Source organism: Oncorhynchus gorbuscha, linkage group LG16 (assembly GCF_021184085.1).
Source record: "Oncorhynchus gorbuscha isolate QuinsamMale2020 ecotype Even-year linkage group LG16, OgorEven_v1.0, whole genome shotgun sequence".
Taxonomy (NCBI): domain Eukaryota; kingdom Metazoa; phylum Chordata; class Actinopteri; order Salmoniformes; family Salmonidae; genus Oncorhynchus; species Oncorhynchus gorbuscha.
Window position 1 is genome coordinate 39,391,816 of NC_060188.1, and position 27,906 is coordinate 39,419,721.

The following is a 27,906-nucleotide window of genomic DNA, read 5'->3' on the forward strand; positions in this document are numbered from 1 at the left end:
TGTGTGAACCTTGTGAAGACTTACAGAAAACATTTGACCTCTGTCATTGCCAACAAAGGGTATATAACAAAGTATTGAGATAAACTTTTGTTATTGACCAAATACTTATTTTCCACCATAATTTGCAAATAAATTAATTCATTAAAAATCCTACAATGTGATTTTCTGGATTTTTTTCTCATTTTGTCTGTCATAGTTGAAGTGTACGTACCTATGATGAAAATTACAGGCCTCATCTTTTTAAAGTAGGAGAGCTTGCAGAATTGGTGGCTGACTAAATACTTTTTTTGCCCCACTGTACCCATTTACTTCTAAAAGGAATCAAATGAAAGCTATTTTACAAAACAATGTTTTACATTGCACCTGTAATTAAAACAAAAAGCAACTACTACTACTGAAAAACAAGTGCATGGCCTCAAATCTACATTTGACCACACATACCCTGTCACCTTTACAATTTAGGAGAGTATGAATGGAGCATGGTACAGGACCATTACTCGTCCTTTGTCATTGTTTGTAACCACTGAGGTTATCAAGTAGTAGGGCTGCTTGAGGGGGAAAAGGGGTTAGGGGCAGCTATGTTGTGTGTCAACAAGCTAAAGACATTGCACTCAGCGTTTCACCCCTGGATGGCGGTATTGGGTGGTTGACTGGCCACAGCGAGCCCAAGGTCTGTGGCGTTGTCCAGGGGCTCCTGACTGAGACTCACAGAGGGGTGGAGGGAGCCCCTGTCTAGCTGGCCAGTCTTAGGTTTCTCCTGTTCAATGTCTGGGAGGAAGACCTGTCCAGCAGGATGCAGAGAGGCGGGAGGGACGGTGATGTGTTGGGGGTCATCTGAACGACCGAGGGAGCACGGGCTCAGGCTATCACACAGGGCCCCCCAGTTCTGCTCACACTGCATCCTCACTCTCTGTGCTATGGCTGTCCTCACCTCCTCACCACAACCCAGCAGGATGTTCACCAGCTCCACATGAGTCCTGAGGTAGGAGGAAAAATTATATTTCTGAATGCAGACTACTACAGTATTTGAATATCAGATCATGTGGAGTCTGGAAACACCCTACACAGAGTTTAGTATGAAATGGAAAAAGGCCTCATGCTCACCCTTTGGGGAAGAGGTCCTGGAAGTGGATCATCTCCACCATGACATTGATGTTCTCCTGGATGGCGGAACAAAGGTTGTGTTTGACGTAGCACTCTCTCTGCAGGTGGATCATCATCTCCTTCACTGCCAGGCACTTCCTGCTCACACAGCTGAACCGGTGCCTCAGGCTGTGGGCCATGCACTTCAGGGCATCCTTGATGAAAGACTTCCCCTACAGAGTTCAACATAACAGCTGACATGTCATCTCAGGGCTGGCACAATAATTGTATCATGTAACCTACAATTATGGACAAAAAAAAAGTCACTACATTTTAGTGAGGTGTTCAACTTTATTTTCAAGTAGATCTAGTTTACCCAATAGCAGTTTAATTTTTACATGAAGATGGTAAAGTTGGTAATCATTTTACGATCAGAACGTTAGGGAGGAGAATCTTAATTTACGAAAGTTCCAAGCAGTCAAAACTGTTTTGAGACAGAACAGAACTTTGGCAACACCCCTACTAATTAGATACAGTTGGAAGTCGAAAGTTCACACACTTATGTTGGCGTCATTAAAACACATCTTTCAACCACTCCACAAATTTCTTGTTAACAAAACTATAGTTTGACAAGTCAGTTAGGCCATCTACTTTGTGCATGACAAGTCATTGTTCCAACAAATTGTTTAGACAGGTTATTTCACTGTATCGCAATTCCAGTGGGTCAGAGGTTTACATACACCAAGTTGACTGTGCCTTTAAACAGCTTGGAAAAAACAGAAAATGATGTCATGGCTTCAGAACCTTCTGATAGGATAATTGACATAATGAGTCAATAGGTGTACCTGTGGCTGCATTTCAAGGCCTACTTTCAAACTCTGTGCCTCTTTGCTTAACATCATGGGGGGAAAAAAAATAATCAGCCAAGACCTCAAAAAAAATTCAAGTCTGGTTCATCCTTGGGAGCAATTTCCAAATGCCTGAAGGTACCACATTCATCAGTACTAACAATAGTACAGAAGTATAAACACCATGGGCCCACGCAGCAGTCATACCGCTCTGTCTCCTAGAGATGGTGCGAAATCAATCCCAGAACAGCAAAGGCCCTTGGGAAGATGCTGGAGGAAACGGGTACAAAAGTATCTGCATCCACAGTAAAACGAGTCCTATATTGAAATAACCTGAAAGGCCGCTCAGCAAGGAAGAAGCCACTGCTCCAAAACCACCACAAAAAAAGCCAGTCTATAGTTTGCAATTGCACATGGGGACAAAGATTGTACTATTTGGAGAAATGTCCTCTGATCTGATGAAACAAAAATAAAACTATTTAGCCATAATGACCATCGTTATGTTTGGAGGAGAAAGGGGGATGCTTGCAAGCCGAACACCATCCCAACCGTGAAGAACAGGGGTGGCAGGCTTTGCTGCAGGAGGGACTGGTGCACTTCACAAAAGAGATGGGATAATGAAGGAAAATGTGGCTATGTTGAAGCAACATCAGTCAGGAAGTTAACGCTTGGTCGCAAATGAGTCTTCCAAATGGACAATGACCCCAAGCATACTTCCAAAGTTGTAGCAAAATGGCTTAAGGACATCAAAGTCTAGGTATTGGAGTGGCAGTCACAAAGCCCTGACCTCAATCCCATAGAACATTTGTGGGCAGAACTGAAAAAGTGTGTGCGAGCAAGGAGGCCTACAAACCTGACTCAGTTACACCATCTCTGTCAGGAGGAATGGGCCACATTTCACCCAACTTATTGTGGGAAGCTTGTGGAAGGCTACCCAAAACGTTTGACCCAAGTTAAATAATTTAAAGGCAATGCTACTAAATACTAATTGAGTGCATGTAAAATTCTGACCCACTGGGAATGTGATGAAAGAAATAAAAGCCAAAATAGATAATTATCTCCACTATTATTTTGACACATTCTCAAAATCAAGTGGTGAGCCTAATTTTTTTTACTAGGATTAAATGTCAGGAATTGTGAAAATGACTTCAACTGCATGTTGTAGCTAATTTGCAAATATGCATTATGATAAGCTAAAAATACATTTTTACAAAGATGTAAATTGTTACACCAAATTCCAGAATAGTCACATCATAGGTATCATTTTCGAAATTGTTCTATAACATACTAAACATGTTCATACAGTTACATAAAGGATGTACTGGCTGTAGTACACTTAGAAAAAAGTTGCTATCTAGAACCAAGAGGTTCTTCAGCTGTCCCCATAGGAGAACCCTTTCTATAGCGGGTTCAACATGGACACCAAATTGTATTTCTTTATTTTCCTACGGGGACAGATGAAAAAAAACTTTTAGACCCCTTTTTCTAAGAGTGGAGAGCATTTGTGGAAAACCCTCTATGACAGCAGCACAGCGGTTTAGGAGAAGTGGAATACCTTGGAGTCAAACTTGCCGGCATTGTGCAGAAATGTCACGCAGATCTCATGTAGGCCTCGTATTTCACAGGAGTTGTTGTTGAAGCATTCGAACATGCCACAGCCCACATCCCCAGCATTCACCAGACAGTGCTGGATCTCCGCTGATGGAGGGAACATGTTACTAAACAGGAGGGTGGCAAGCATGTTTGTAGTCTCTTCAGAAGAGAACAGTAGCTTGTTAATAATAATGCAACAGTCGATCTTGTGTCAATGTGCTGGTTCCTAGGGAATCATTGAAAAGTCCTCCAAATATGACTGCTGCTTTTTCAGTAAAGAATAATCCTCTTACAAATTATACAACCAACTGGAGATGTAATAATGTAAAAGTATTTAAAATGTTTCAGGGTTAGACTAGTGCTAGAAAAATGGGTCCCTCCTATACAGTGGCGATCCATCTTTCAGGGCAGGCACATTTTTTGCAAAAATAAAAAAAATAAAGGGTGGCTTGCCTGTTTTGCATGTAATTTTGGCATTAATACATTTTATTAAATTTATTTAACCAGGTTGGCCAGAACAATCTCATTTACAACGGCAACCTAGCCAAGATAGCACAACAAACAAAGAGTTACACATGGGATAAACAAATGTACAGGCAACAATAGAAAAATCTATATAGATTGTGCAAGTGTAGTAAGATCAGGGAGGTAAGGCAATAAATAGGCCAGTGGTGAAATAATTACAATTTAGCAATTAAACACTGGAGTGATAGATGTGCAAGTAGAGATACTGGGGTGCAAAACACCAATATAAATCATATGGGGATGAGGTAGTTGGGTGTGCTATTTTCAGATGGGCTGTGTACAGGTACAGTGATCAGCAAGCTGCTCTGACAGCTGATGCTTAAAGTTAGACTCCAGCGACTTTTGCAATTCATTCCAGTCATTGGCAGCAGAAAAATGTAAGGAAAGGCAGCCAAAGGAGGAGATGGCTTTGGGGGTGACCAGTGAAATATACCTGCTGTAGCGTGTGCTACAGGTGGGCATTGCTATGGTGACCAGTGAGCTGAGATAAGGTGGAGCTTCACCTAGCAAAAGACTTAAATGACCTGGTGCCAGTGGGTTTGACGACGAATATGTAGCGAGGACCAGCCAACGAGAACATACAGGCTGAAGTGGTGGGTAGTAGATGGCACTTTGGTGACAAAGCAGATGGCACCGTGATAGACTAACATCCAATTTTCCGAGTAGAGTGTTGGAGGCTATTTTGTAAATGACGTAGCCAAAGAGCAGTAGGATAGTCAGTTTTACGAGGGTATGTTTGGCAGCATGAGTGAAGGATGCTTTGTTTTGCGAAATAGGAAGCAAATTCTAGATTTAATTTGGGATTGGAAATGCTTAATGAGAGTCTGGAAGGAGAGTTTAGTCTAACCAGACAGGTATTTGTCCACATAAAAGTCAGAACCGTCCAGAGTAGTGATGCTAGTCGGGCAGGCAGCAATCGGTTGAAGAGCATACATTTAGTTTTACTAACATTTAAAAGCAGTTGGAGGCCATGGAAGGAGTGTTTGGCATTGAAGCTCTTTGGAGGTTTGTAAACAGTGTCCAAAAGGCCAGATGTATACAGAATGGTGTCGTCTGCGTAGAGGTGGATCAGAGAAACATCAGCAGCAAGAGCGACATCACAAGAGGTCCAGACAACAGACCCACCGATTTGACACACTGAACTCTATCAGAGAAGTAGTTGGTGAACCAGGCGGGGCATTTGAGAAACCAAGGCTATTGAGTCTGCCGATAAAAATGAGGTGATTGACAGTGTCGAAAGCATTGGCCAGGTCGATGAAGACTGCTGCACAGTACTCTTATCGATAGCAGTTATGATATCCTGTAGGACCTTGAGCGTGGCTGAGGTGCACCCATGACCAGCTCAGAAACCAGATTGCATAGTGGAGAAGGTACGGTGGGTGATCTGTTAATTTGGCTTTCGAAGATTTTAGAAAGGTAGGGCAGATATAGGTATAGGTCTAACATTGGGCCTAGAATGTCTTCCCCTTTGAATGACCGTGGCAGCTTTCTAATCTATGGGGATCTCAGACGATACGAAAGAGGTCAAGTTGCTGCAGATCGTAGAGTTATCGGTGGTGACAGTGTCTCCTAGCCTCAGTGCAGTGGGCAGCTGGGAGGAGGTGCTCTTATTCTCCATGGACTTTAGTGTCCCAACACTTTTTGGAATTAGTGCTACAGGATGCAAATTTGTTAGGAAAGCTAAGGCTAGTGTTTTTCAAACTGACATTGTATATTGGTCCCCGACTTGTCTGAAAAGTTACATATCGCGGGGGCTATTCGATGCTAATGCAGAACGCCACAGGATGTTTGTGTGCTGGTCAAGGGCAGTCAAGTCTGAGGTGAACCAAGGGCCATATCTCTTAGTGCTACATTTTTTTTAAGCATGTCACATCAGTTTGTAAACAATGTAAAACTATATATAATTGAGTTAATAAAGCTGCTTGCAAAACAGGCAGCTCCAAAATGCAGGTGTTTCAGCCTAAACTCATTGCTTTGTCGTGGTGGGGAAGGCCAGCAGAAAATAGGAGCGCCAAGATTTACATGCTAAAAATCGCCACTGCGCCTATACCCTGCAAAAATTAAATAAACACTGCTGAAGACTAGGCACGTGGGACCACGATTTGCGAGTTTTGCATGTCCCCGCGTCATTACGTTGAATGATTACATAAACCCAGGGTATTAAAAAAAAGTCGTCGTCAACATATTCACGGTGGTGTGTGGCTGCGCCGGGGGTAAGAACAGCTTGCTGTCAGAGCTTGTGTTGGCATTTCAACGGGAATGTGCTTGGATAAGAGTTGGTCACTTGGCGCATTGAATTACAGTGAAGTGACAGAACTAGAGATCACTGCGTACCTGCGTAGGACGACACTATAAAGCCACATTCTTCAGGTCATTTCGGGGAACATCATTTTGTAAAAACTTTCATTCACAGTGAAATAGTTTCAAGTGGCCTAAAAAGAATACGACCGGAGAGTCACAAGGGCAGTGTGCACATCATTTTATGAAGACGTGTGAAACTTTAGACTAGCTGGTGAATGTATAATCCGCATTTCAGACATACAAGTACGAGGCAGTAGCTATAGCCTACAAGCAACATTTAGCCAACATACCTGTGTTTTGCAGTGAGAGTCGTCTTTTCGGATGGTTCAATTGTTTCTCTTGAGGAGTTTCGTGAAGTTCGTTTGGGTCGGTCGCCTTTACTTGCTGAAAGGCTATACAAAGAAAGACAGCCAAAGAAAATTTAAGTAGCATCTCCATTCGCACTAATACACTCCAAAAAGAAAATAGCATTTTGAATATTTTATTTTTTCAATGTATTAAATTCAACTAAATGGATAACTTTCCAGTAGAGACGTGAATCAAAACGAGCATTGCGGGGGAATGGATGCTGCCTATATTTCCCTCAACTCTTATGTCAGTTTTAATGAAGGCGCTAAACAGGTGCTGTCGTTTGTGGCTGCCGACCAATCACATGTCAGGCATCCACGGCCAAAGTTTAAATGGCCTGCGTTCAATAACATTTCGCCATACTGTACTAAAGAATTGGAGGAAGTATTGAAGTCAAAGGCTGTAATATATTTCATATTACAACGCAGTGATGCATTTATGGTTTTGAATTATGTGATGTGAAACTACAAAGTAAGGGTGGAGTTGGGTTTTTCAGATGCTGAGTTGTTTGTTATAACAATGGAGGCTAGTAGTTGCTGCTGTTGAGGTGGCATTTGAAAAAGACCGAATAAAATGTTGAAATGTAGTTTCTTGAAGAGTGTGCATGCACATAGACATGGATAACAAAGGCTTGTGGACTACTAGGACACATGATATTGCCATTGCCTGAATGTATACAGTGGCACAGGAAAGCAATGTCCCTTACCCCCAAAGAACCTAAGCACATTGTAAATCAGTTACACTGATGGGATTATCACTTCTAGCCTCAATTAATCTGGCAGCTAACGGGGGTGAGAGAATGTCAGCGTGCCGTGACAGCCAGTGTGGCGGTAGGCAACTGCAAAGTAGTAGCCTTCATGAGGGACATGCTCGAAGGGATCAGTTTTGCAATACTCCAGAAAAATGTCACTTAGTTTTGAGTCTTTCACGGAGAGATAGTCAATGGGGGGGGGGGGGGGGGGGGGGGGGGTGTACTGTGAAGTGGTGCTATTCAAAATAGTTGAGTGAAAGTCAGGAGCCTTAGTTCCCATAGGCTGGGCAGTGATTTGTGGGAAATATCTTGCTGTCTTGCCTAAAGGTTACAACTGCATGAGAGGCATAGTACATACCATGGAAAACAGAATGTGACAAAGTGGCCTATAGTGCCAAAGGATCCCAAAGGAACATGAGGTGAGAGAGAATCCGATGCCATTACCAGGGCTCAGTGCCAAGCCAAACATATCCCCTGTCATCCTTATATTGGCACTGTGTGTCAGAGGCACACTTCAGGAGGCCATCAGAAAGTATTCACACACCTTTGTTGTGTTACAAAGTGGGATTAAAATGGGTTTACAACCCCCCAAAAATACCCTGTCAGTGGCAGACAAATTCTAACATTTGTAGTTATTGTCCTGCTGAAAGTTGAATTAATCTCCCATTATCTGGTGGAAAGCAGACTGAACCAGGTTTTCACTCGAGGATTTGACCTGTGCTTAGCTGCATTCTGTTTTTTTTAATCCTGATAAATGCCCCAGTCATTAACAATTACAAGCATACCCATAACATGATGCAGCCACCACTATGCTTGAAAATATGGAGAGTGGTTCTCGGTAATGTGTTGTATTGGATTTGTCCCAAACATAACACTTTGTATTCAGGACAAAAAATGGAATTGCTTTGCAATTTCTTTTGCAGTATTACTTTAGTGCCTTGTTGTACAGGCTTCCTTCATTTCAGGCTGTCAATTAGGTTAGTATTGTGGAGTAACTACAATGTTGTGGATCCATCCTCAGTTTTCTCTTATCACAGCCGTTAAACTCTGTAACTGTTTTAAAGTCACCATTAGCCTCATTGTGAAATCCCTGAGCAGTTTCCTTCTTTTCTGGCAACTGAGTATCTGTATCTTTGTAGTGACTGGGTGTATCGATAAACCATCCAAAAAGTAATTAATAACTTCACCATGCTCAAGGGGATATTCAATATCTGCTTTTTTTTACCAATAGGTGCCCTTCTTTCCAGCACTGGAAAACATCACTGGTCTCTGTGGTTGAATCTGTGTTTGAAATGCACGCTTCGACTGAGGGACCTTACAGATAATTGTATGTGTGGGTGTACAGAGATTAGGTAGTCATTCAAAATGAATATTAAACACTATTATTGTACACATTGAGCCCCTACAACTTATGATGTGAGTTGTTAAGCACATGTTTACTCCTGAACATATTTAGGCTTGCTATAACAAAGGGGTTAAATACTCATTGACTCAAGACATTTCAGCTTTTTATTTTTGGTATTAATTAGGAACATTTTCGAAAAACAGTTTAGAAATGTGTATATACAGTATATACGGAATAAAAATATAAAGGCAACAGGTAAGTGTTAGTCCCATGTTTCATGAGCTAAAATAAAATATCCCAGAAATTGTCCATAAGCACAAAAAACGTATTTCTCACAAATTTTGTACACAAATGAGGTTACATCCTTGTTCGTGAACATTTCTCCTCTGCCAAGATAATCCATCCACCTGACAGGTGTGACATATCAAGAAGCTGATTAAACAGGATGATCATTACACAGGTGCACCTTGTGGTGGGAATAATTAAAGGCCACTTTAAAATGTGCAGTTTTGACACACAACACAATGCCACAGATGTCTCAAGTTTTGAGGGAGTGTGCAATTAGAATGCTGACCGCAGGAATATTCACCAGAGCTGTTGCTAGATAATTGAATGTTCATTTATTTACCATAAGCCACCTCCAACGTTGCTTTAGAGAATTTGGCAGTACGTCCAACTGGCCTCTCAACCGTAGACAACTTGTAATCAAGGCAGCCCAGGACCTACACATCTGGCTTCTTCTCCTGCGGGATGGTCTGAGACCAGCCAGCCGGACAGCTGATGAAACCTTGGGCTTGCACAACCAAATAATATCTGCACAAACTCAGAAACCGTCTCAGGGAAGCTCATCTGTGTGCTTGTCGTCCTCACCAGGGTCTTGACCTGACTTCAGTGGGAAAATGCTCACCTTCGATGGCCACTGGTAGACTGGAGAAGCGTGCTCTTCACAGATTTATCCCGGTTTCAACTGTACTGGGCAGATGGCAGACAGTGTGTATGGTGTTGTTTGGGTGAGCGGTTTGCTGATGTCAACGTTGTGAACAGAGTGCTCCATGGTGGAAGTGGGGTTATGATATGGGCAGGCATAAGCTATGCACAATGAACACAATTGCATTTTATCGGTGGCAATTTGAATGTACAGAGATATCGCGATGAGATCCTGAGGCCCATTGGCGTGCCATTCATCCCCTGCCATCACCTCATGTTTCAGCATGATAATGCACGGCCCAATGTCGCACGGATCTGTACACAATTCCTGAAAGCTGAAAATTCCCCAGTTCTTCCATGGCCTGCATACTCATCCGACATGTCACCCATTGAGCATGTTTGGGATGCTCTGAATCGACGTGTTCAACAGCGTGTTCCAGTTCCTGCCCATATCCAATAACTTTGCACGGCCATTGAAGAGGAGTAGGACAACATTCCACAGGCCACAATCAACAGCCTGATCAACTCTATGCGAAGGAGATGTCATGCTGCATGAGACAAATTGTGGTCACACCAGATACGGACTGTTTTTCTGATCCACGCCCCTAGTTGTTTTTTAAAGGTATCTGTGACCAACACTAGATACATATCTGTATTCCGAGTTGTGAAATCCATAGATTAGGGCCTAATTAATTGTTTTCAATTGGCTGCTTGCCATACATGTACTGTAACTCAGTAAAATCTTTAAAATGGTTGCTTTTATATTTTCACATTCAGCAGACGCTGTCATCCAAAGCGACGTAGTCATTCATGCATACATTTTATGTATGGGTGGTCCTGGAAATCGAACCCACTATCTTGGCGCTGCCAACTGAGTTACAGGGGACCACAGAAATGCCCACAACCAGCATCTTCAACTCAGACGTCATAGACACATTTCAAAACAAATTTGTCTTTGCTTTCAGCAGTAAGGTGCTTAATTTGAGACGTCCAATGTGTTTGTTTGGAGAACTCCAATTGACTTAGTTAATATCATTAGCATTACTCCCAGCTGCCTGGTAAGGAGAGGGGGGGGGGGGGTGGTCTGAGGTTTACAAAGCATCTATCATTCACGGCTGTGTACTGAGGTCGGGGAATAATGGCATACTTCCCTCAGTAGTAGCAGGGCCCTAGGGAAGGCCCCAGTGTTTATGTAACGGATGTGAAACGGCTAGCTTAGTTAGCGGTGGTACGCGCTAAATAGCGTTTCAATCGGTGACGTCACTTACTCTGAGACCTTGAAGTAGTAGTCCCCTTGCTCTGCAAGGGCCGCGGCTTTTGTGGAGCGATGGGTAACGATGCTTCGTGGGTGACTGTTGTTGATGTGTGCAGAGGGTCCCTGGTTCTCGCCCGGGTATGGGCGAGGGGACGGTCTAAAGTTATACTGTTACATTTAGTTAGGCTAATATTAATGTTACAGAATGGGTGAGATCCAGTAATGGGACAGGATGAGAAGCTATATGTCTCCCAGCAGAAGGCTAGTTCAGCAATGGCTTTCACCCTCTCTCCAAATATGTATGTTCCTCCATGGCCAAATATGGTCAAATGTTGGCCCTCTGAAATGGCTGTAAATGGTTTAGGGTTGAAAGAATTTTGCAAGCTGATTACACAACTCCAGTTAAGCCGAGTTTAATTCATTCCCTCAATAGCGTGGGTGCTGAATGTTTCGGCTGTTGAATATACCGATATTTACTTTATTAACAACAGCTCAAGTGTTTACATAGCATAGACATATCACTCTCTAAACATCCTTAGTGAAAGTGTTCAGTGCCACAACGGCGCCAGGAGCATAAGTGACACTGAAGAACAGTCAAATAGGGACATACAGTACATTCGGAAAGTATTCAGAGCCAATTATTTTTTCCACATTTAGTTAAATTTCAGCCTTATTCTAAAATTGATGAAATAAAAAAACACAATCATCACTCTACATACAATACCCCATGATGACAAAGCGAAAACAGGTTTTGCAAATGTATATAAAAATATTGTATTTTTTATTTACATAAGTAATTCAGACCCTTTGCTATGAGGCTCAAAATTGAGCTCAGGTGCATCCTGTTTCCATTGATCATCTTTGAGATGTTTCTACAATTTTATTGGAGTTGTAGTAAATTCAATTGACTGGACATGATTTGGAAAGGTACGTTTATATGTTTATATAATGTCAGAGCAAAAACCAAGCCATGAGGTCGATGGAATTGACTGTAGAGCTCTGAGACAGGATTGTGTCCAGGCACAAATCTGGGGAGGGTACCAAAACATTTCTGGAGCATTGAAGGTCCCCAAGAACACAGTGGCCTCCATCATTCTTAAATGGAAGAAGTTTGGAACCACCAAGACTCTTCCTAGAGCTGGGGAGAAAGGCCTTGGTCAGGGAGGTGACCAAGAACCCGATGGTCACTCTGATAGAGCTCCAGAGTTCTTCTGTGAAGATGGGAGAACCTTCCAGAAGGACAACCATCTCTGAAGCGCTCCACCAATCATGCCTTTATGGTCGAGAGCCAGACGGAAGCCACTCCTCAGTAAAAGACACATGACAGCCCACTTGGAGTCTGCTAAAAGGCACCCAAAGGAGTCAGACCATGAGAAACAAGATTCACTGGTCTGATGAAACCAAGATGAAACTATTTGGCCAGAATGGAGGAAACCTGGCACCATCCCTACGGTGAGGCATGGTGGTGGCAGTATCATGCTGTGGGTATGTTTTTCAGCGGCAGGGACTGGGAGACTAGTCAGGATTGAGGGAAAGATGAACAGAGCAAAGCACAGAAAGATCCTTGATCAAAACCTGCACCAGAGTGCTCAGGACCTCAGACTGGGGCGAAGGTTCACCTTCCAACAGGACAACAATTCTAAGCACACAGCCAAGACACAGCAGGAGTGGCTTAGGGACAAGTCTCTGAATGTCCTTGAGTGGCACAGCCAGAGCCCGGACGTGAACCCGATCGAACATCTCTGGAGAGACCTTAAAATTGTTGTGCAGCGACACTCCCCATCCTACCTGACAGAACATGAGAGGATCTGCAGAGAAGAATGGGAGAAACTCCCCAAATACAAGTGTGCCAAACTTGTTGCGTCCTACCCAAGAAGATTTGAGGCTGTAATCGCTGCCAAAGGTGCGTTAACAAAGTACTGAGTAAAGGGTCTGAATGTGACATTTCAGTTTTTTTTAGGTTGTTTTTTAACATTTGCAAACATTTCTGGTTTTGTTTTGTCATTATCGGGTATTATGTGTAGATTGATGAGAAAAACAAACAATTTAATCGTAACAAAATGTGGAAAAAGTCAAGGGGTCTGAATACTTTCCGGATGCACTCTATATACTGCATGTCAGGCAGGGGTGATAACAATCAACCATGAAGTGGACTACAAGGACCACATAATCACAGCTATGCGTTGTCATGGAATGTGGTTGGTTGTTCCTTACAATAGAACCCTACACACCGTGCTTCGACACCTGCATTGCTTGCTGTTTGGGGTTTTAGGCTGGGTTTCTGTACAGCACTTTGAGATATCAGCTGATGTACGAAGGGCTATATAAATAAAATTTGATTGATTGATTGATACAATGGATGAGTTATGAGCAGGGAGTTGGAAGAATACAATATTTGGTTTATCAACAAGTAAAAGTTGTAACATTCTAAAGCTATTGACCATGTTTTTGGCTAATTACTACCCTAGCGTTCTGTTTTTCTAAGACCTCTGCTTGAAATCAGTTTTTTTTTATCTGACGTGTTGGAAAAGAGAATATCTGAAACCTCTGGTTTTGCTCAGCCACCGTTTTTCCCACAATAATATTTCTCTGTGTGCAATCATGATCGTGAAATAGTCCAATTCCATTTTTCCCATATGCAGGTAACCGATACAGGGATACTGGCCGTACTCTGTTGTTCGGTAGTAAATGTATGCTGTTTACCCTTCTGACTCTCACCCAACACATCCAAAGAATGTGGTCCTCAAAACAGTCGACATCATATGTCTCTTGTGTAATACCGATACCACCGCATGTAAAACCTGTGTAAGCACTCTGGAGTCAGATTAAACAAAATTACTTCATGAAAACAGTTGCCATCAATAAAATTGGCTATTGCTGACTGGTGGAAGGTATTGAATAGCCTGCTTTTCCAGACCTCCATGCATAAGTCCTCATTAGCTGTGGCAACACAATCACATAGGATTAACCACACTGTTGACGGTGTGGTTAAGGGGTGGTGTTCTCTGGGTGTGCTGTGTGTGTGCTGCTCTCAGGCAGTGGGCCTAATGGAGCCGGTCTCAGGTCTCTGGTGGCAGCAGATGCTGACTCTGCAGAGTGAATCTGAACTGTCAGAGGAAAGCAACGATGGTCTCAGCCTCTTACGTCAGGGCACATTTAACAGACCCCGCATGCTGCCAAGAAAAGGAGCAGGCTTCTCAGAAGGGTAGTATAAGTTTGGGTTTAGGAGGGTTGCTGCTGCTGTTCAAATAAACTCACTTTACCAGGCTGAGAAAAGAGTACAGGCTGCAGGGCCAGGCAGGCCTTCCCCAGGGCCCAACGCAGGGCAGGACTACCGCATTTGGGCCCCTGGAAAACGTTTTTTTTTTTTTTAACACACATTTGCACACACCTTCTGTGCAGTTTTCTAATGCTATTCTTCAAATTTCCTCACGAGTCTATGAGAAAATGTTGCCGTTTTAAAGCAAGTTTCCTGCTATTATACAGGGGTCTGTGCAGGCCAGTCAAGTTCTTCCACACCGATCTCGACAAACCATTTCTGTATGGACCTCGCTTTGTGCACACAGTATTGTCATGCTGGAACAGGAAAGGGCCTTCTCCAAACTGTTGCCACAAAGTTGGAAGCACAGAGTCATCTAGAATGTCATTGTAAGCTGTAGCGTTAAGATTTCCCTTCACTGGAACTAAGGGGCCTAGCCTGAACCATGAAAAACAGCCCTAGACTATTATTCTTCCTCCACCAAACTTTACAGTTGTCAGTATACATTGGGGCAGGTAGCGTTCTCTTGGCATCCACCAAACCCAGACTTGTCCGTCAGACTGCCAGTTGGTGAAGCGTGATTCATCACTCCAGAGAACGCGTTTCCACTGCTCCAGAGTCCAATGGCAGCGAGTTTTACACCACTCCAGCCGACGCTTGGCATTGAGCATGGTGATCTTAGGCTTGTGTGCGGCTGCTCGGCCATGGAAACCCATTTCATAAAGCTCCCGAAGAACAGTTATTGTGCTGACATTGCTTCCAGAGGCAGTTTGGAACTTGGTAGTCAGTGTAGCAACTGAGAACAGACAATGTTTACACGCTATGCGCTTCAGCACACGCCAGTCCCATTCTGTGAGCTTGTGTTTCCTACCACTTTGCGGCTGAGCCGTTTTTGCTCCTAGACATTTCCATTTCACAATAACAGCACTTACAGTTGACTGGGGCAGCTCAAGCAGGGCAGAAATTTGATGAACTGACTTGTTGGAAAGGTGGTATCGTATGACGGTGCCGTGTTGAAAGTCACTGAGCTCTTCAGTAAGGCCATTCTACTGTCAGTGTTTGTCTATGGAGATTGCATGGCAGTGTGCTCAATTTTATACACCTGTCAGCCACTAGTGTGGCTGAATAGCCGAATCCACTCATTTGAACGGGTATCCAAATACCTTTATGTATATATAGTGTATTTGCAGGGTCACAAAACCAAGCTTTGGCACACACATCCATGATCTCACATGACCTCTCTGAGTTGGGACTAACAATGAACTTGGAAAAGAGCTCTCTGGTCCATACTCAGTGTGTCCACTTCCTGGCCTTGACACTGTAAGCTCAAATCATGCGAGCAACAGTCTCCAGAAAGAGTGGTATCTTTGACAAATTGTCTTTTGACATTCAAACTTTTAAAAAACAGGTGTCAGCACTATAGAGTCAGAGGCTCCTAGGCTTCCAAGCTGCTGCAGTCCATGTTGTACCATTGGGCTTGCTCCACATGTGGCCAATACAATGCTGATACAACAGACATAATCTATGTCCCAAAAGGGACAAACACAAAAATCTGACAATTTCAATGAGTTACTGGAGAGCAATACAAAGGTGGTGCCTAGCACATCAAACTCCCAGTGGAGTTCTCCTATGCCCAGTTCACAACCGGGTCTTTGAACAAAGAGCCTCCCTACAGGGATGGGGAGTAGTCTGGGGTCCATGGTGTATGGTCAGCACCATGGACAATGGCTCACATCAATGTACTGGAGCTCAAGGTGGTTCACCTTGCACTCTGGCACTTCCTCCCAGTATTGAGAAGACAACATTCACTGATATGGACAGACAACACAACCGTGGTTGCACACATCAACCACCCGTGAAGGATTGAGGTCAAATGACACTGCACTAGCAAAGGAGCTACTGGTTTGGGCAAACAGACACCTGAGAGCAATACACCTGCCAGGGGTGGAGACTCAGGCAGCAGAACGTCTTCTCCAGAGGAGGCCTTCTTCCTCTGTGGTGGAGATGATCTGGGCGCGATTCAGAATGGACGTCACCGATCTTTTGGCATCGCAAGATTCAACCCATTGTCCTATGCAGTTCTCCAAGGGTCCTGGAGGCCCACTTGGGGCGATGCCATATCACACAGATGGCCAAGGGGGCTGCTGTATGCGTTTCCACCAATGTCCTTGCTCCCTCGGGTCTCGAAGAAGATCCGTCTTGAGAGTGTGTAAGTTATGCTTGTTGCTTCACATAGGCCACAGCATCACTCGTTTTCAGACCTTGTACAGCTGACAACCTCCCAACCATGGGAACTCCCGCTTCGAGCGGACCTCATGTCACAAGCAGACGGCAAGCGTTGGCACTCCAAACCAGCATACTGAAGTTGTGGATGTGGCCCCTGAAAGTAACTGCCTTGTAGCTGCAGGGTTGCTCTCTTTGGTAATGGATACAATTTAGGCAGCCAAGGCATCCTCTACGCAAACCCTGTATTCCTACAAGGGAAATGTGTTCGGGAAGTGGTGTGTCGATCATGCAGAATTGTTTACTTCCTGCCCAATTTCTGTCATTTTGACTTTCCTCCAGGAGCTTATGGCTGCAGGGAAGTCCCCATCTACAAATGAAAGTGTGTACGGCAGCCATCTCTATGGATCATGACTAGATTGCGGATGCATTACTACATGGACAACCTCTAGTATCGCAATTCATGAAAGGTGCTCTCAGGCTACGGCCACCCAAGGCTCCTTCAGTACCCTCATGGGAGTTAGATGTTGTCCTACGATCATTTATGACTCCACCATTTGAGCCTGTCTTCACTTGAGCTATGGGAGCTCTCAGTCAAGACTGCCATTCTATTGGCTATGGTTTCAGCCAAGCGTGTTAGAGAATTACAGTATATGCGCTTTCTACCCAACCTTCATTACTCACTTTAGCAGCAGATGGATCTAAGGCAGTGCTTTGGCCAAATCCAGCATTCTTACCTAAGGTCCTTTCATCATCACATGTTAATCAGCCCTTAATCATAGCGACATTTCACCTGACTCCCTACTCCTCACAGGAGAGTCGTGAGTTGCATACACTTTGCTCGGTTAGGGCATTGAGTGCCTATCTTGCTGCGAGAAGAACTTTTCGTCGAACAGAACAGCTTCTTGTGTGTTATGGGGAAAAATCCAAAGGGTGTGCTGTCTTGAAGCAGAGACTTGCACATTGGATGAAAGTCCCAGGGTGCAAAACCTGTTTTTGTGAACGATCCCCCTGGACTTTGTGACAGTTTAGTAAAGCCCAAGGGCAGCATGATCATGTGCAGCACGCCATGATGACATCACAGGGTCCCAGTGGAGTAACGCCACACAGATATGGTGATCTCCGGTCTCCTCCCCCTGGCCCTGGGCGATTGAAGATGGGAGGGGGAGCTGTTGTTTTGTTTTGGGAAGGGGGCGAAGAGGTCTCGTGTGTGTGTGTGTGTGTGTGTGTGTGTGTGTGTGTGTGTGTGTGTGTGTGTGTGTGTGTGTGTGTGTGTGTGTGTGTGTGTGTGTGTGTGTGTGTGTGTGTGTGTGTGTGTGTGTGTGTGTGTGTGTGTGGTTTTACACATAGTGGGCCCCATGTTCGGACTGGTGACTGTCCAGCTCTTTCGTCCTCGCAGAGAGCTTTCAAAACAACCAAAGAGATCAGTTCCAAATTCAGGCAACCTTTGTGTTGATCCCCCACTGAACGAACCCTGCCCTAGAAACATATGCCTACACATTGTCTCAAACACACAATGTTCATGTGCATTCTTGTACCCCATGTCTCTCACATGATGATGTTGTGAAAAATGCAAAACGTAAAACTGGTTTTATGAGTTGTAAAATGCAAGTCTTGTGCGTGCATGTTGTATGAACACAATTTGAGTAGCTTTTAAATGATGATGGATTAAACACAAAAGAAAAGGCCATGCAGATGTAGTATGAGCATTCCAGAGACTCTATTTTGATATTGGGGTCATTCTTGAATTACGGTGGCATTTGGGAATGGCATTTTGGAAATAATTGACTTAAATGTAAATGTAACTGGGGACGTTTTCCCCATTCTAAATCATCTAATATGGTGGGGAAATTATTGGAGTGAAGAGATGGAAGATGTGGGTCGAGAATGAACTCTGTGAGACACTCAAATAAAACGTTCTGATAGTGTTGAAGGCACCTGGTTTGTGTTCCACTGTGATACAGTAGGTCATGACAATGCATACAGAGAGAGTATTTGTCCTGTCCCCTACTAGCGGCCCCTAAGCACGTGGGAAAAGACAACAGGGCCCACTACACACAACGTCTACTCAAATCTGCACATTGCCTGACATTAAACATGTGAGTTGCATACACTTTGCCCTGTTAGGGCATTGTGCTTCAGACTCATGCCAAAAACAAGTGGATAAATCAATGAAATTACATCAGCGCTGACATCTGCAGATGAATAGAATAGCCAAGCTGTGCTCATGTTACGAGCTTACTTTCTTCTTTCTCACTCTGAAAAACAGCAGAATGTGCTTGTAATGGCCGAATTCATAATATTTTTTAAAATAAAATGTACAATGAATACAATTGCCTAATATGTATATAGGCCTGCTAATAATTCTCTCTGTGTAATGAATTGATCCTCATTTAAAAAAATAAAATAAACTGTAGCCAGCAGCTATCCTCTGTCCTTATTGAGTCCTTATTCCGCAACTAATTACTTCAAAATATAACTTTCTAAAAATGATAGAAATCATAAATTTGCTAACATATTCACCATGCATACAGTCAGGTCCACAATGATTGGCAACGTTGATGAAGATGTGCAAAAAAAGACTGTAGGCCTGTAAAATAAATCATACAAATACTGTTATATTGTATGCAAAACATTTTTTGGAAAATGATATTATTTTCTGCTAATACATTTGCTCAGAGAAAGAGGTTTGGTTTAACAAGCAATAAAAACGAATCTAAAGAATATGAAAATGATTGGCACCGCTGAATTCAGTACTAGAGCACTATGATGGTGGATGTTTGATGTTTGATGTTCTGGGGCTATATTGCTTCTACTGGTCCTGGGGCCCTTAAGGTCAACGGCATCATCAACTTTTAGCCAAAAACCTGGTTGCCTCTGTCAGGAGGCTGATAATTGGCTGCAAGTGGATCTTCCAGCAAGACAATAACCTCAAGCACACATCAAAATCGTCAAAGAAATGGTTAATTGACCACTACATCTATATTTCGCAATGGCCACCTCAGAAACCTGTGGTTTGAATTGAAGATAGCAGTCCATAAATGCAGACGATGGATATCAAGATCTAAGATCCCTCCCAATGTGTTCTCCAACTCATAAAACAATTTAGAAAAAGGCTTTTTATTTACCCTCGCAAGGGGGAGAGTGTTTTAGTACTGAAAACAAGGGTGCAACATTTTTTGTATATTACCTGTTAAACAAAGTCTCTTTCTCTGAGCAATTAGTATTAGTATAAAATAATGCAATTTCAACAAAATAAATGTGAATGCAATATACAGGTAACTGACAAAATACAGGAAACACCAATATAAAGTTTCTTAATTAATCGGGTGTTGGGCCACCACAAGCCAGAGCAGCTTCAATGCACCTTGGCATATATTCTGCAAGTGTCTGGAACTCTATTGGAGGAATGCAACACCATTCTTCCATGAGAAATTCCATAATTTGGTGTTTTGTTGATGGTGGTGGAAAGCACTGTCTCAGGCACCACTCTAGTGTTCAGTTGGGTTGAAATCTGGTAACTGAGACAGCCTTGGCATATGGTTTACATTGTTTTCATGCTCATCAAACCATTCAGTGACCACTTGTGCCCTGTGGATGGGGACAATGTCATCCTATGGGGGCATGGCCATGGTAGCCAAAATAATTGCCTGCCCAGCATTTTTAAACATGACCCTAACCATGATAGGATGTTAATTAACTCATGGACCTCACCTGTGTGGAAGCACCTGCTTTCAATATACTTTGTATCCCTCATTTACTCAAGTGTTTCCTTTATTTTGTCAGTTAACTATAGCTTAGTATTTTGTATTATTTCTTTTCTACAGTTTTTTTGCTCCCTAATCACTACACCACAGATTTGAATACACATTATGTCTGCATATTCCCTGGCTGAAGTGGAGAGAAGAGACTGAGGAACTTGTGCCTAGTGGTAAAAGTGACCTTGCCTGGATCGCGCAACCTCAGTGTGCCACTTTATGTAATGAATCCCCCCCACTGATGTGTGATAAAAATCTGAAGGGCAATAAAATGAACAGATGCACTAAGGCTTTGCAGAGGAACGGGGATTTAATTGTTGTGGCTTGGGCCTCTGAGAGCCAACTCTGGGACCAACGTGCAGCTGTGCTCTAATGGGGGTAAGGGGAGGGGCATGGGGGGGTGACTTTACCCCCCCCCCTGTCCTCTTTCAATAATAACTCTGGTGATTTATAAAGTCCAGAAGACAAATGCAACGACAACTGAGACTTCCCAACCCAAGATGTGCAGTGAACACACAAGTTCAAGTTACCTGTGCCCCCCCAAGGACCCCAAATTGAATTGCTGCAGATCTAAGGCTAAATGTGCTGTGTCACTTGGTTCCTTACACAATGCACTGTTCAACCATGTGTGTCATTTGCATTTGACATTTTAGTCATTTAGCAGACGCTCTTATTTGTATTTGTACTGGTGTCCTCTCTCATCAGTGAGCGATTAGGTACATCTGTGGATTTGAGTTTTTTACACTTGATGATAAATTATTTACTTGCTATGTCCTACAAATATGATTAAAAACCTTTGAATTTATCGTTATCATTATGCAATATGAAAAATTCCAATTAGGTAGTCATGATTGCATGTCATGATTTGTTGCCCGAGACAAAATAGTGGGAGTGGCCAGTGCCAGAGCCGAGGCACAAAAAGGAACCCCACAGGTGACCAGCTATCTCCCAATTAATACCCCTTCCTGTTGTATTGGTTGCATACATTGTTCTTCGCCAGAAATGATACATCATACTTTGTCAGCTATGTCAAGCCATTCTCCAGAGACACAGCTAGAGGACGATGTCCCTTTGCTAGTTTGGATCACTATGCCTCCTTTGTGGGTTTTGTCTTACATTTGAGATACTGCCAAAGCATCTGCTTCAGCACGGCCTTGTGTTGCCCTGTACACTGCACAGTACTCCTCCATTGTGTGGGAGGAAGATGCAGTTGTTCTGAGAGTTCTGAAACACAACTTGGTCACCACTTGACCTTTACCATTCAGGATAAAAATGAGTGTGTTCAGACCTTCTGGTCGTAAGTTGCCATGGCTTTTAACTGAGTTACTGGTATTATGCGTGTGTAATAAGTGGCTTTACTTGACTTAATACAAAGAGTGTTAGTCGATAATCCCAACCACATACTATGACCTGCATAACAGGTACGGACTAGAGGGAGTGAGGACGAGAGACTTCCAGCTAGAGCGCAACGGAGCCAGGTCGTTCAATTCCTCGCCCTGCTTTCTGATTACTCACGCCAGACAGCTGACAATTGTGGTGTTAAAATCAGGACAAGATCAGCTTTCACTAGGTGTCACTTCTCTTAGCAACCAACAAATTAGCTATATTCAATGTCCAATATGTCACTAGTATCCACTTTCCACTTGCCCCTATCGATCTACTACACACCCCAATGTGTTTTTTCAGACAGTGAAGCTAAAGCTTTTCACTTGGCGCTATACTCCAGCATTTTGGATTTGCGATCAACTGTTTCATATGAGGGGACAGTACAGATTGTCACCTTGTATTTTGATGTTATTTTCATACATATTTTTTTACCGTTTAGAAATGAAAGCACTTTATTTATCTAGTCCCCCCATTTGAAGGTGTCATACGTATTTGGGCAAATCCCCTTATATGTGTATATAAGTGGTCAAAAGTGTCGTATTTGGTCCCATAGCCCTAGCACAAAATTACTACATCAAGCTTGTGACTCTACAAACTTGGATGTGTTTGCAGTTTGTTTTGGTTGTGTTTCACATTATGTTGTGCCTAATAGAAATAAATGGTCAATCATTTTGGAGTCACTTTTATGGTAAATAAGAGTAGAATATTTTTCTGAACACTTCCACATTAGTGAGAAAGTTAGAGGTATAAATATCATACCCCCCCCCCCAAAAAAAGGCTAACCTCCACTGTTATTGGTCAAATTGAGTGGTTAGCATGTCTCGGGGGTATGATCTGTGTGCCCATGTATCTATGTATGCAAATTTGTTTAAAAAAAATGTATGCCAGACACCTTCAAATGGGGGGACTAGATACATAACGTGCTATCATTTCTAAACGGTAAAACATATGTATGAAAATACCCTCAAATAAAAGGTAACATTCTGTAGTCATGAAACATTTGATCTCAAAATCCAAAATACTGGATTATAGAGCCAAGATAAATGTTTTAGCTTCACTGTCCAAATAAATACAGAGGAGTGTATATATAATTTCCTTCTGACTTTTATCCTACTACTTGTAAAGACTAGGAGAGCGAAGAAAACTAATTCTGTTGTGTCGGGTGTGTGGAAGTATCTGATATTTTTTTTAAAGACAACAGAAAGACCTGCTTGCCAGTTCTCAGTGATGCAGCATAGAGGGCCTGCTAGTCTGCACGTCCTCAAAGGCGAGGTGGTGAAAGACAGAAGCAGCTCTATCAATTTAACCTTTGTCCCAGCCAGGTGGGAACACTCTGCACAGCTCATCCAGAGCCCCTCGTCCCCTTCCTGGGGGCTGCATCTAAGGGCCATTGAGCTAAGCCTCTCCTACATGGCCGAGGGTAGCAAGAGAAATATAGCATGGCTGTGGAGACAGCAACATACCGTGCCAATCACCTTGCACCCTGTCTGCCCAGAGAAATGCCAACAAACCTGTCAGAGGCAGCCTGTTGGATCCCCCCTGGGAGCTAGTTTCATATCCTGGGTTGTACTCCAGATGTCAAGTCTCAAATTGGCAAAGACTGTAGCACACTTTTATGGCTAAGGTTTTTCCCAGGACTGTGTGCTCTATAAGAAACACATTGCACCTCCCTCCTCTCAAGAGATCTCACTGATTTTGCTCTAGATGGCTCCAAATTGGATAATAAATCTGAGAACATTCTAATCTAATAAGACTATAGTCAGATGTAGCAGAGGTATGGATAATTTAATCTAGGCTAACTCAGCAATGATGTCTTACCATGGCCAGTACAGCACATTTTCTATTGACCCAGTTTAAAAATGAAAGGGCAGTGTAGACATTTCTACCAAATCATTTATTGTTGAAAACATTTATTTACAAAAATTCACAAAAAAAAAAGTGGTAAAACATTGGGGGATAAAATCAGTTAGCAAACATTACGAACAATGACTACTTCTGGGTTTTAAGAAATAAAAGTGACCATTCTATTGTTAATTCAATAACCACAAATGCAATTTAAATCAGAGCAATTCATACAACTTTATCTGGAAGTAAAAGATGGTATATTTAGCCAATTGTGCTAGCTACACAATAAAGTGTTATTTTGCACAATTCCTCCTGTGACTTGGTAGTTGGTACACATGTCCAGCATTGACAGCTAAAATCCATGGCTTGGTTTCTCCACATGAAGAATGACTAAGAGTTGTGGAAACCTCTTGCAAAGCCCTTGCGCCATGATTCCTCCACACTAGTTTTTAAAGTTGGAGTTCCTTGTCCAGTCTGATGGAGCTCTAGAAAAGTCTACCTTTAGCAGAAGACGTTTCTCTGCACCTGAAATAAAGATAAATGACAAATTGAGAACCTGAAACATTCTGAGGAGATTATAGTTCAATACCTATAGTTTTCCCCATGATTTGTATGTTTATGTTGATTTCAGCAATCTTGACCACAGGTGTGACACACTGACCTCATGGTGTTTTGGGTCCAGTGTGGCTTGGAGCCTCTTGCTGTTCTGTCTCTGATGGAGTGTTGGATGGACCCTCCTCCTTCTTCTCAGCAGACAGGAAGTCGTGAATGGCTTCCTCAATGTGGGGCCTGAAGGTGTGGTTAAGCTTGGGATCCACCACCTGGGTGATGATTCTGTCCACTCCGGACTCCAGCATGCCTGACCTGACACACCACAGAGACAATACATATGACTGTCACATATACCCTAAATCTGTAAACATGGGCACCCTCATAGATATTATCCTGACCAACTTGCATTCCAAATGCACCTCTGCTTTTTTCAACCAGGATCTCAGCCTCATTGCCTGCATCTGCTATCGGTCCACAGTCAAACAACCACCCCTCATCACTGTCAAACGCTCCCTAAAACACTTCTGTGAGCAGGCCTTTCTAATCGACCTGGCTCGGGTATACTGAAAGGATATTGATCCCGTCAGTCGAGGATGCCTGGTCGTTCTTTAAAAGTAATTTCCTCACCATCTTAAATAAGCATGCCCCTTTCAAAAAATGTAGAACTAAGAACATATATAGCCCTTGGTTCACTCCAGACCTGACTGCCCTTGACCAGCACAAAAACATCTTGTGGCGGACTGCAATAGCATCGTATAGCCCCCGCAACATGTAACTGTTCAGGGAAGTCAGGAACCAATACACGGCAGTCAGTCAGGAAAGCAAAGGTTATCTTTTTCAAACAGGAATTTGCATCCTGTAGCTCTAACTCCAAAATGTTTTGGGACACTGTAAAGTCCATGGAGAACAAGAGCACCTCCTCCCAGCTGTCCACTGTACTGAGGCTAGGTAACACGGTCACCACCGATTAATCAATGATAATCGAACATTTCAATAAGCATTTCTCTACGGCTGCCCATGCTTTCCTCCTAGCTACCCCAACCCCGGTCAACAGCTCCGCCTCCGCAGCTACTTGCCCGAGCCTCCCCAGCTTCTCCTTCACCCAAATCCAGATAGAAGCTGTTCTGAAAGAGCTGCAAAACCTGAACCCGTACAAATCAGCTAGACAATCTGGACCCTCTCTTTCTAAAATTATCCACCTCCATTGTTGCAACCTCTATTACCAGTCTGTTCAACCGCTCTTTCATATCGTCCGAGATCCCTAATGATTGGAAAGCTGCCGCAGTTATCCCCCTCTTCAAAGGGGGTGACACTCTATACCCAAACTGTTATAGACCTATATCCATCCTACCCTGTCACTCTAAAGTCTTTGAAAGCCAAGTTAATAAACAGATCACTGACCATTTCGAATCCCACCGTACCTCCCGAGCTGGTCACGGGTGCACCTCAGCCGCGCTCAAGGTACTAAACAATATCATAACCGCCATCGATAAAAGACAGTACTGTGCAGCCATCTTCATCGACTCCATCGACTCTGTCAATCACTGCATTCTTATCGTCAGACTCAATAGCCTTGATTTCTCAAATGACTGCCTCGCCTGGTTCACCAACTACTTCGCTGACAGAGTCCAGTGTGTCAAATTGGAGGGCCTGTTGTCCGAACCCCTGGCAGTCTCTATGGGGGTACCACAGGGTTCAATTCTCAGGCTGACTCTTTTCTCTGTATATATATCAATGATATATCCACCTCTACGCAGACGACACCATTCTGTATAAATCTGGCCCGTCTTTGGACACTGTTAACTAACCTCCAAACAAGCTTCGATGCCATAAAACACTCCTTATGTGGCCTCCAAATACTCTTAAATGCTAGTAAAACAACCTTTCGCTGCCCGCACACGCCCGCCCGACTAGCATCACTACCCTGGACGGTTCTGACCTAGAATATGTGGACAACTACAAATACCTAGGTGTCTGGCTAGAATGTAAACTCTCCTTCAGACTCATATTAAACATCTCCAAACCAAAATCAAATCTAGAATCGGCTTTCTATTTCGTAATAAAGCCTCCTTCATTCACGCCGCCAAACTTACCCTAGTAAAACTGACTATCCTACCGATCCTCGACTTTGGCGATGTCAGCTACAAAATAGCTTCCAATACTCTACTCAGCAAACTGGATGTAGTCTTTCACAGTGCCATCCTTTTGTTACCAAAACCCCTTACACCACCCACCACTGCGACCTGTATGCTCTAGTCGGCTGGCCCTCGCTACATATTTGTCACCAGACCCACTGGCTCCAGGTCATCTATAAATCTATGCTAGGTAAAGCCCCGCCTTATCTCAGCTCACTGGTCACGATAACAACACCCACCCGTAGCACACGCTCCAGCAGGTATATCTCACTGGTAATCCCCAAAGCCAACACCTCCTTTGGCCACCTTTTCTTCCAGTTCTCTGCTGCCAGTGACTGGAACGAATTGCAAAAATCGCTGAAGCTGGAGACTTATATTTCCCTCACTAACTTTAAACATCAGCTATCTGAGCAGCTAACCGATCGCTGCAGCTCTACATAGCCCATCTGTAAATAGCCCACCTAATCACCATATTGTTTTTATTTACTTTTCTGCACACCAGTATCTCTACTTGCACATCATCATCTGTTCATGTATCACTCCAGTGTTAATCTGCTAAATTGTAATTACTTCGCTACTATGGCCTTTTTATTGCCTACCTCCTCACGCCATTTGCACACACTGTATATAGACTTTATTTTTTCCTATTGTGTTATTGACTGTATGCTTGTTTATTCCATGTGTAACTCTGTGTTGCTTTTTGTGTCACACTGCTTTGCTTTATCTTGGCCAGGTTGTAGTTGTAAATGAGAACTTGTTCTCAACTAGTTTACCTGGTTAAATAAAGGTGAAATAAAACAAATACTGACATTAGCAGGAACACCTGATTGCAATCCAGACTGGGTACATGATCTTAATCATTCATGTGCAGATGGCACTGTTTTTGGCTTGAGAAAGTGATTTAATTGTTATGTACTGTCAACAATTACAATGCATTAGACATTTACAAGCAGAATTATAATCATATATAGTAGCTACTCACTGCACGACGCTTTGTCTTAGCACATTTCGCACTTGATTTTTGTTGATTGATGGGTTCCAGTCTTGAGTGTTCAAATGAGTAGAGACGAAGTTGTCAACTTTCTGTCGTAGATTCTGGTAGGCAGGCTAATGACAACAATGACAGAAGCACGTCATTTACGTTACCCATTGATCAATAGCCGCAACATTTCAAACAGCTGGCTAGCTAGTTAGCTAAGCTAAAAACAACAACAAGGTGGGACAAATAAAGCGGAAACTATTTGCTAGCTAACGTTAAATAGCAGGTTTAAAGGAACGTTGATAGCTAGTCAGAAAAGGTTAAAAGCTAGATTAGCTACCTTTGTATCCACATCTGCCAGGCAGTCTCTTCGGAACTCGTCGAACAGGCCTCGGTTCTTGAGATGTTCCACGATGAGCCCGATGAGCTGCGGATCTCCGGGGGGAAGATTCACTGCGTTACCGACACCCTCCGCCATACCGATGTTTGTTGAATTTCAGCCCGTCAATTAGTTTTGTACATATAGAAGTGTAGCAGTATCGATATAATTTCAAGAAATGACACAAAATAACTGCTGGTGGCTCTAAAACCTAGCTATATTATTTAGCAGTGTACACAAGTACCAACATGCTATGCAATAGGAAGTCTCTTACGTTGGGTGCGTTCGTAAATTAATCAGTTATTCTGCTCGCTGCAGACTCAGACGGGAGTGATCGGAGCAGATAGCCAGAGCGAATCTACGAACGTGCCCATTGCGTCTTCTTTAACATTCGATGTTACGGGCATGATAGTA

At 43.2% G+C, this 27,906-nt stretch overlaps 1 protein-coding gene across 1 annotated transcript; it reads right to left on the minus strand.

The window, feature by feature from the left end:
* Window positions 1-23: 23 nt before the first annotated feature.
* Window positions 24-27,906, minus strand: LOC123999763. Its single transcript, XM_046305789.1, has 7 exons — window positions 27,454-27,906; window positions 27,117-27,241; window positions 24,112-24,311; window positions 6,641-6,829; window positions 3,487-3,629; window positions 1,105-1,316; window positions 24-977 (listed from the first exon to the last, which is right to left on the minus strand). Exons 1-7 carry the CDS (start codon window positions 27,589-27,591, stop codon window positions 620-622), a joined length of 1,365 nt encoding a protein of 454 aa, XP_046161745.1. The 5' UTR covers window positions 27,592-27,906; the 3' UTR covers window positions 24-619.